The 9,759-nt window shown below is 50.4% G+C and overlaps 1 protein-coding gene across 1 annotated transcript; it reads left to right on the forward strand.

Annotated features, from left to right (window-relative positions):
- Positions 1-3,971: 3,971 nt before the first annotated feature.
- On the forward strand, positions 3,972-7,548 carry LOC306819210 (uncharacterized protein). Its single transcript, XM_079372982.1, has 7 exons — positions 3,972-4,080; positions 4,562-4,669; positions 4,780-4,968; positions 5,098-5,283; positions 5,381-5,485; positions 5,659-5,992; positions 7,354-7,548. The coding sequence occupies exons 1-6, from the start codon at positions 4,072-4,074 to the stop codon at positions 5,911-5,913; spliced, it is 852 nt and encodes a 283-aa protein (XP_079229108.1). The 5' UTR covers positions 3,972-4,071; the 3' UTR covers positions 5,914-5,992; positions 7,354-7,548.
- The last annotated feature ends 2,211 nt before the right edge of the window (positions 7,549-9,759 follow it).

Here is a 9,759-nt window from a genome sequence, read left to right on the forward strand (position 1 = left end):
CGCCGGGACTCGAAACCTGTTCCCGGAACAAGAGCTCATGCAGGGGGGGGGGGGGGGGGGGGGGGGGGGGGGGGGGGGGGGCTGGAGGTTTCAGAGCATATGAAGGAGTTTTGGGGGTTTTTCAGTTTCAAGGGGGGGTTTCAGGATTTACAGGAATGATGACAACACGTTCTGAATCTGAAAGCAAACCTGCAGCTTTCACTTTGTTCATGTCTTTGTTGTGATCACGTGATGAGGACTCACCTCCAGCTGTGCTCATCACAGCCTGACACCTTCAAGTCTCTGTCAGGTCTGAGACGTTCAAGGCTTCCAGGATCTCCAAGTGTTTCCAGGACTGTAGTTTGACCCGTGTATGACGTCATGACGTCGACTGTAATTCAACCTCCACATTTCTAAAAGATGAAATCGTCTCTGTCAACAGGAAGCTGTGCAGCTGAGGTCTTCCTGTGGTCATGTGGCGCCCCCTGCTGCTGTGATCTGGACCCTGCAGGCTGATTGAACAAAGAGTTGAGATGATTATAGAGATTTGATTTTGTTCTCCTCACACGGTGTGAAGTCCTCGCTGCTTTCATTAAAGACACTCATGATGCGTTCAGGGTCGTCGGAGACTTTGTGAAAGTAACGACTCATTAAAGATGTGACGAGTCTCGTCAGCAGCCAATCACAGCTCGTATTAATGAAAGCATCTGATCCAATCAATGAGCAGGGAGGTGATGAATCGCTCGGATCGTTTTCAGGTGAAACTTGGACGATCGCGTGATGTCACAGCGTGATGTCACAGCGTGAATCAGAGCGACGATCGTCACTGATGGATGAATTTGTTTCAAACGAAGGTGAAAGTTCCTGCAGCTTCTGCGGCCTTTAAACGTCACATCAAAGTCTTCCAACAATCAGCCAATCATCAGAGAGTTAATCATTTCATCTCTTTATCTTCAAACAGAAACTTCCATGAAGAGTTGGAAAAGTCCAGATGAAGGAACGATGAGTCACAGCGGTCCTCCTTCACGTCTGAAGACCACGTCTTGAAGTCTCGCTCTCAGACAGGGTCTGGGTCTGGGTCTGGGTCTAGGTCTGGGTCTGGGTCTGGCCTTGTTTTAAAGAGCTGCATCGGTTCTTTAGTCAACAGTGAAAAGATTTGAAAGAGTCCCCTTTGTGCTTTTTGACTTTTGAAACATTTCATGACTTATGAGTCCTCCTGAGTCCTTTCTCAGGAGGACAGGAGGAGGACGAGAGGAGGACAGGAGGAGGACGAGGAGAAGAGGACAGGAGGAGGACGAGAGGAGGACAAGAGGAGGACGAGAGGAAGACAGGAAGAGGACGAGGAGAAGAGGACAGGAAGAGGACGAGGAGAAGAGGACACGAGGAGAAGAGGACAGGAGGAGGACGAGGAGAAGAGGACAGGAGGAGGACGAGGAGAAGAGGACAGGAGGAGGACGAGGAGAAGAGGACAGGAAGAGGACGAGGAGAAGAGGACAGGAAGAGGACGAGGAGAAGAGGACAGGAAGAGGACGAGGAGAAGAGGACAGGAGGGAAACGTTGAGACTGTAAGTTTTCATCAGATTTAAAGTGGTGAGTTTTCCGACGCAGATGCCTCGCTGTCGGAGCGTGAACGGGAGAACACGAAGGGTTAAAGATGAAGAACAGGAAGTGTTTTAGATCCTCACTGGGACACAAAGGGTTAATACATAACCTGAGTGGCTGTTTGAAGTTTGGCCACGCCCCCTCTCATCACCATCAGTGTGCTCAATGAAGACTTGAGGAGTTCACTGATCAGCTGATGAGTTTAATAATCAGCTGACAGAAACTCGAGCTGTCGTCCAATCAGATTCAACCTTTAGCATTCAAAGTGTTGAAACTTTATCAGATGAAGTTTCAACGTTTTTCTTAAATTAGAGGTCAAAGGTCAACATGAGCACAGGAAGCTCGTCACATGGAGATCGCCTCTCAGAGAGCGAGCGGAGACGTGTAACGAGGACGGTGAACGGCAGCTACGAACACAAACATCAAACACATTTACTGTCACAGCAGAGGTCAAAGGTCAGCGTTCAGAAAATACACACACACATAATCAGCCAATCAGAATGAGCCAGAAGCCCCCAGGAACGGCGAGGACGGAGATGATGTATGAGGACGACTGCTCTGTCTTTGACCACCTTCCAGTTTTTGAGGTCGTTTCAAGGTCGCGGTCACGATCTGTGACATGGCGCTCGTTAGCTGTCGGAGAAGATCCAATCAGCTGCAAGAACAGAACAAACCGCAGTGACGTCTGCAACACGCCACGGAGTCTGTTCCTCGCCTCTTTATGAATCCTGCTCGCCAGCACGATGAGTTTATGGTCATGATGTCACCTTAAAGTGCACACGGCTGAAAACACCAGAAGAAGAATATAAAGAGTCATCAAGGTGCGAGATGTAATTTACTTTATAAAACCAAGATCTGCACAGAGACGTAAACGAGCAGCTTAAAGGTGAAGAGGTTTTAATGTCAGAGCCAACAAACTAATGAAGCCTTTCAGTTTCCAATACACACCTTAATGTGTGTGTGTGTGTGTGTGTGTGTGTGTGTGTGTGTGTGTGTGTGTGTGTGTGTGTGTCCGACCCCCCACTGGGTGACAACAGTCTGCAGTGGTTCCTCTCACACGTCCTTAAATCGATGTTTCCTCCTCCTTCATTAACACTCGGCCGCTCCACGCCAACTCTCAATCCGCTCCCGCCTCGTTCACCAAGGGTCAAAGGTCACTACAAACGGAGAGGTGGAGATAACTGCATGATGGTCGTCCACTATGTAACGGTTGTGATTATGGGATGTACCTTTAACAATGTGTATACTGTGACGTCATCAAGCAGCGCCTGTGCTTCCTGCTCCTCGTGGAACGATGTGCACGCTACGCTGGTCGCACGTATTTTGTTTCACTCCTGTTTTCTTCACTTTATAGAACAGTGAAGGTCAAACACGGCGCTATTGTGTTCATGTATGAAACGATAGTAGCCGTACAACCGGGCTTGATAAGGTTGGAGTGTTTATTTAATAAACGATGAGCATTGAATCCCCCGCATCGTGTGGACGTGAGTTTTTGCCTGCCGTTTTCCTCCACTCTCCACGGCCTTAACAAAGCAACGGACCCAAAACCATCACAACTCTAACAGAGGAGCGTTTCCTGGTCCTGAACGCTCCCCATTACTGTCCTTTAACTGAAGAGCGGGAAACACTGTGATGTCACACTCTCACATCGCTTTCAAAATAAGATACTGTGGAAACACAAGATCAGGGCTCACTGTCCCAAACTGGACTGAACCAGACCGGACCGCCTGGTGGAAACGCAGACAGCACAGGATCGGAGTGGAGCGGCGCTCCCTCCCCGTTAAAGACACGAGAAACAGTGTTAACCATGTGATTTAAAGGAGCAGTCTGGAGTTAGAGACAAACAGGGACAGTCTGAACGCTCCTGGACTCTGTTCACACACACTTTGTTTCCTTTGAGGAAAGTTTCTGTCTTTAGTTTTGTTTTACTTCATTTCAAAGAAAAACCTCGATGATGCACCTTTAAACTTGGACTTATCTGTACGGAGACATTTATTTCTACTTATCAAACATTCAGTCATCTTAAAACGTTTCAACAAAATATTGTAAATTATCGACAATAAAATGTATTTAACATTTTAACAACCTTGATCCAAACATGTGGATTTATATTTTTTATCTCTCAAAGCAGCGGAGTTAATAAAAAGTGTCCTGAGCTTCTGCTATTGCGGAGCTTTATTTTGAAAGATGAGAGCGGAAGCAGTTGTGTCTTTACAGCAGGTGTGTTTGGCACGCGGTGAACTCTTCACCTGTGTGAAAGTGACGGCAGCCATGAGTGAACACGGAGACACTTCAGCTCTGAACACACCTGGTGGACAGGTAAGCGGAAATTCTTCAAAGGGACTTTTCGCGGGAAATATTACCAGGTGAACAGGTGGTTCGCTAACAGGTGTTCATTTAGCTTGTGTGCTAGCTGATGCTAAATGTTTTCTCCTGCAGGTCGTTAAGGAAGAAATTGATCTCGATAAAGTCCCGGATGAAACTTTGAAAATGTCCCAGGTGAGTTTATAATGTTTTTTTATTTTTATAACACTTAAAACACAAGAACCGCACATCCGGGTACTTTACCCAAACGATGACGGCCACGCCCATATTTGGGTAAAAACATGAAATGTAATAAAATCTGATTTATGGTTCCAGAACATTCTTTATGTTCTGAGATATAAAGCAGGTTAACCACGCGGCGTCTTCCCGCTTTAACCAGCACGTGCGCTCTGATCGTACAAGAAGAGCGTCTACACGCCGCTGTCGCTCGCCACTCGTGTTACAGGGAGCCAACCAATCGAGAGTCATGTCTGATGAAACGCTGTAAATGGCGGTGGCGTAGTCAGCCTGAAGAGGCGGAGACAACAGATAAGCAGAAACCGGCGGGAGGTCAACGAAACCTGCGAACAGCCAATCAGAGAGAGTCATGTGACGAACGTGTGTGTGTGTGTGTGTGTGTGTGTGTGTGTGTGTGTGTGTGTGTGTGTGTGTGCAGGATGTTGATTTGAGCGCAGCCTCAGAGGAAACACACGGCACAGAGGAGGCGGAGCTAGAAGATGGACAGACGGTCCGTCCACCTGAAGTCACCTGTACAGAGACCAAGGTGAGAACCTGCAGCTTCTGTAAACCTTCTTAATGTGCAGTACAGAACTGTGTGTGTGTGTGTGTGTGTGTGTGTGCGTGTGTGTGTGTGTGCGTGCGTGCGCGTGTCAGTGGACGGTGGGCGCTCAGTGTCAGGTCGCGTGGTCAGAGGACGGGCAGGTGTATCCGGCCACGGTCGTGTCCCTGGATGGAGAGCGCTGTAAAGTCCGCTTCAACGACTTCGGCAACGAGGAGGAAGTGGAACTGAGCGCGCTCAAAAGTCCAGACGGCGCCGTGCAGACCCAGAAAGCGGACTCACAGGTACCGTGACCTTTAAAGAGCCCGTCAGGACATGTGGACCTTTTCTAATGTGTGGACTGCAGTACCTGTTTGAAACGCCAGGGGGCGGAGCTACATTCTGAAACATCCTCTTTGCTGTGGTCGTTTCAGGACTGGCGGCCTGGATCTCGGTGCCGGGCCGTGTACTCCGGGGACGGTCTGGTTTATCCAGCTGTCGTTAAGTGGGTCAAAGGTCAACGGTGCTGCGTGCGCTACGACGAGTACAACAACGAGGAGGAGCACGACGTCAGCGGCCTGCTGAGTGTGAGCACGCTCTACGGACCCAACAGAGCCAGGGTAAAGACCTGGACCCAGACCGACCCGGGTCCTGCAGTGTTCGTGTTAATAATCTTCAAAGTCACTTCCTGGTCAGAGCGGTCTGTTGGTCCTGCAGGGCGGGAGGAGGACGATGGCGCCCGGCAGGAGGGAGGAGAAGGCGGGAGAGAGAGGAGCAGAGAGGAGGTCGGCGTGGAGAGACGATCAGCACGTCTCCTCCTGGGTGAGTCACAGTGACACCTGCTGGACACTGAGGGGAGTGCACCTGATCTCTGTGTGTGTGTGTGTGTGTGTGTGTGTGTGTGTGTGTGTGTGTGTGTGTGTGTGTGTGTGTGTGTGTGTGTGTGTGTGTGTGTGTGTGTGTGTGTGTGTGTGTGTGTGTGTGTGTGTGTGCAGATTAAAGAGAAATTCGGTCATCAGAGTAAAGCTGAGAAAGAAGAGAAGAAGAAAGATGCAGGGGAGAAAGCGACCAATCACAGCTTCTCCTTGTTCCCTCCCTTCCCTCGTCAGTCGAGCTCGGGGGTAAAACTGACCCACATGTTGATGAATCAGCTGATCCTCATGTGTCTCTCTTTGAGACAGTTTGTCTTTCTGCCTGCAGGACTCGTCCTCCTTCGTCCCTCCTCCTCCTCCCTGGCCGTTTGCAGGTAAAGAGTCGTCAGGTGCTGACTCCGCCTCCAGCCTGTTGATGCTGTGGTACATGTGCGGCTTCCACACCGGCAGCTACCTGGTTAGTAACGTACTCACCTCTACAGACTGTCTGCACGCCACCTCTACAGACTGTCTGCACGCCACCTCTACAGACTGTCTGCACGCCACCTCTACAGACTGTCTGCACGCCACCTCTACAGACTGTCTGCACGCCACCTCTACAGACTGTCTGCACGCCACCTCTACAGACTGTCTGCACGCCACCTCTACAGACTGTCTGCACGCCACCTCTACAGACTGTCTGCACGCCACCTCTACAGACTGTCTGCACGCCACCTCTACAGACTGTCTGCACGCCACCTCTACAGACTGTCAGCACGCCACCTCTACAGACCGTCTGCACGCCACCTCTACAGACTGTCTGCACGCCACCTCTACAGACTGTCTGCACGCCACCTCTACAGACCGTCTGCACGCCACCTCTACAGACTGTCTGCACGCCACCTCTACAGACTGTCTGCACGCCACCTCTACAGACTGTCTGCACGCCACCTCTACAGACTGTCTGCACGCCACCTCTACAGACTGTCTGCACGCCGTCTCTACAGACTGTCTGCACGCCACCTCTACAGACTGTCAGCACGCCACCTCTACAGACCGTCTGCACGCCACCTCTACAGACCGTCTGCACGCCACCTCTACAGACTGTCTGCACGCCACCTCTACAGACTGTCTGCACGCCACCTCTACAGACCGTCTGCACGCCACCTCTACAGACCGTCTGCACGCCACCTCTACAGACTGTCTGCACGCCACCTCTACAGACCGTCTGCACGCCACCTCTACAGACTGTCTGCACGCCACCTCTACAGACTGTCTGCACGCCATCTCTACAGACTGTCTGCACGCCACCTCTACAGACCGTCTGCACGCCACCTCTACAGACCGTCTGCACGCCACCTCTACAGACTGTCTGCACGCCACCTCTACAGACCGTCTGCACGCCACCTCGACCTTCTCTTCATACGACACTTGACGTTCTCGCCTCAGGAGACTCCGCCCCCCTCCTGACTGGATAATATAATAACAGTGCACAGGAGAACGTCTTCTGACTTCCTCCGCTAATGTATAACGCCACTTCCTGTTCTGTGACGCTGCTATGAGGTCACGGGACACGAACGTCGCCCGCCGATAAATTTAACAGAGAAGAAGAAGGTGACGCTGTAACAAACAATGGAAGGCGTCCAGGGGGCGGAGCTACGAGTTGACGTTAGTCTGGGAAAATCAAACGCCCTTGAAGCCACGGCGATATTTAAACACCGTGTGACCTTTATCACGGGCGTCACACGGGAGTGTGTAGCTCCGCCCCTTTAGGGGCAGATCGACCACGACGCTGCTGTTGAAGTGTTTGTAACGTGTTTCTCTGTCTGCGTGTTTCAGACTCAGCAGGCGTTCAGGTCCAGCTCCAAGGACTGACGGGTCAGACGTGAACACGGCGTGGAGACGGCGTGGAGACGAGAGAGGATTCCTCATGACGTCAGAGGCAGAGTGCATTCTGGGAGGAGTTCAGTTAGTGTTTTGTGTTCGGCTCTTTGAGCTTCTTTGAGTTTGTTAATAAAGGAAGACGCTGCAGAGGCTCGTGTGGCGTCCGTCTGTGTGCTCGTGGTCGACCTTCGTCAGCCGGAGGTCTCACTCTGACCAACCTTTTTATGTACGTCACTTCCTGTCCAGCTTAAAGGAACAGTCCCCTGAAAACAAAGACCAGAAATACAAAGACCAGCATGCATTGCTGAGAAACTCTCGTGTGTGTGTGTGTGTGTGTGTGTGTGTGTGTGTGTGTGTGTGTGTGTGTGTGTGTGTGTGTGTGTGTGTGTGTGTGTGTGTGTGTGTGTGTGTGTGTGTGTGTGTGTGTGTGTGTGTGTGTGTGTGTGTGTGTGTGTGTGTGTGTGTGTGTGTGTGTGTGTGTGTGTGTGTGTGTGTGTGTGTGTGTGTTCAGCGTCCTCAAACGTGTGTAGCGCTGCAAACACACTTCCTGTCCTTTCACAATAAAAGCTCCTTTTTCAAACGGCTCTGTGCGTTTACCTCCATGGGGTCAAAGGTCCCGCTGCTGTGACCTGGACAGCGTCGCCCCCTGGTGGTGTAAAATCATTTTAGACTGTTAGAGAGAGACGAGGACGTCGTAGAAACTCTTCATGTTTATTATTCTCATGAAAACTCAACAACAAAACACACACACACACACACACTGAGCCTGTTTACACCTGACTCTGAATCAGCTGTTTATGTTAGACAGGTGCATGCTGGGATATCCTCTCGACACACAGTAAAGAGTCGGGTGTAAATGCCGCCTTTAAATAAAAACAAAGTGGAGTGAAGCGTCTGCAGGAAGTTTCTCGTTTCTTTTTATGATTCACCTGACGAGTCCCGATACACGCCGCTCGCCATCGGCCAAAGGCCAACCAATCACAGCAGAGAATATCAGCGCCGGTGATGTCGACACCTCCGACATCACTTCAGTCCAAACGTTGTTTTGAAGTGTTTTTGCTTAAATCCTCCAACAGATTTCAGACTGGAACTCGAGCATCATCAAAGTCGAGCTGTCTGACATCGGGTCGCTCCTCGCCGACACGCCTGTGATGTCACAAACATCCGGACCTGAGAAGGACCCTGAAGACGTGTGAAAGCTGCTGCACGCCGCTCAAACTGACAAGCAGAGGGAGACGTGCACAAAAGACTCCTTCAAAATAAAAGGTTTGTGTTACAAAGCAAAGCATGCTTTACTCTGAAAGGTCAGGTTGTTATGGTAACCACATCTTCAGAGAGCTAGCGGCTAACGTGCTATCATTCATCAGTCACAGCATCTCAGGTCCGCTCTGCTGAGGTGAGACCAGGACCAGGACCAAGGCAGGTGAGACCAGGACCAGGACCAAGGCAGGTGAGACCAGGACCAGGACCATAAACGTCTCTGATCATCTTGTGAGCAGCGGCGTGTCACTCACTTCCTCTGAGAGTCGACCACAAACCGTCACAGTGAGTCTGATTTGACCGAGGGTCAGTGAACGCAACACGCTGCAATTAATCCAAACATGAGGATGAAATTAAACTCACACAGACGGACCAATCAGAAGACACTAATTAACCTGGAACTGCAGTTTAAGGTCAGCAGCTGATTCTCAAACGTCCTACGTCCCTGAATGCACCACGACATGACTTCTTGACTCTTCCTGCTCAAAGTCGACGATCGTTTAACCAAAATAAAACTCTAAAACCTGCCGGAGGATTTTAAGAAACTAAACGGGAAATCTAAAAACGCAAAACAAGAAGAAAGCCGCAGAATAAAAAAAACAAGTTCAGTTCAGCGTCCAATCAGAAACGAGAGAAGCAGCAGAGTCTTTGAACGGGTCAGTAAACGTCTCAGCAGAGCGTGTGTCCAATCATTCATCATACGACAGCGTGACACGTCGGCGTCTCCATGGCGACCAGTTGCGTTAAGACAAAGTTTGTACAGCAGTCATTTATTCCGTCCAGGCTCCGCCCCCTCCTCCTTCCTGGACCACAGTGCTCGCTGTCGATCGACAGGGCGCCGCCTCGCCGAGCTCCTGAAAAACAAACACGAGAGAAAAAATCCTTCAAATCTGAGTTTGATTATAAATCTCAATAAATCAGCAGATTCACTGAGAGACGGGCGTGGTGTGTGTGTGTGTGTGTGTGTGTGTGTGTGTGTGTGTGTGTGTGTGTGTGTGTGTGTGTGTGTGTGTGTGTGTGTGTGTGTGTGTGTGTGTGTGTGTGTGTGTGTGTGTGTGTGTGTGTGTGTGTGTGTGTGTGTGTGTGTGTGTGTGTGTGTGT

The sequence above is a fragment of the Symphodus melops genome (genome assembly GCF_947650265.1).
Source record: "Symphodus melops genome assembly, contig: scaffold_535, whole genome shotgun sequence".
NCBI lineage: Eukaryota > Metazoa > Chordata > Actinopteri > Labriformes > Labridae > Symphodus > Symphodus melops.

What these genes read in the sequence shown, in the direction of transcription:
- LOC306819210 (XM_079372982.1), top strand. An exon ending in TCACCTGTACAGAGACCAAG is followed by an intron (nt 4,670 to 4,779) that starts GTGAGAACCTGC and finishes TGCGCGTGTCAG; the next exon opens with TGGACGGTGGGCGCTCAGTG. An exon ending in ATCAGCACGTCTCCTCCTGG is followed by an intron (nt 5,486 to 5,658) that starts GTGAGTCACAGT and finishes GTGTGTGTGCAG; the next exon opens with ATTAAAGAGAAATTCGGTCA.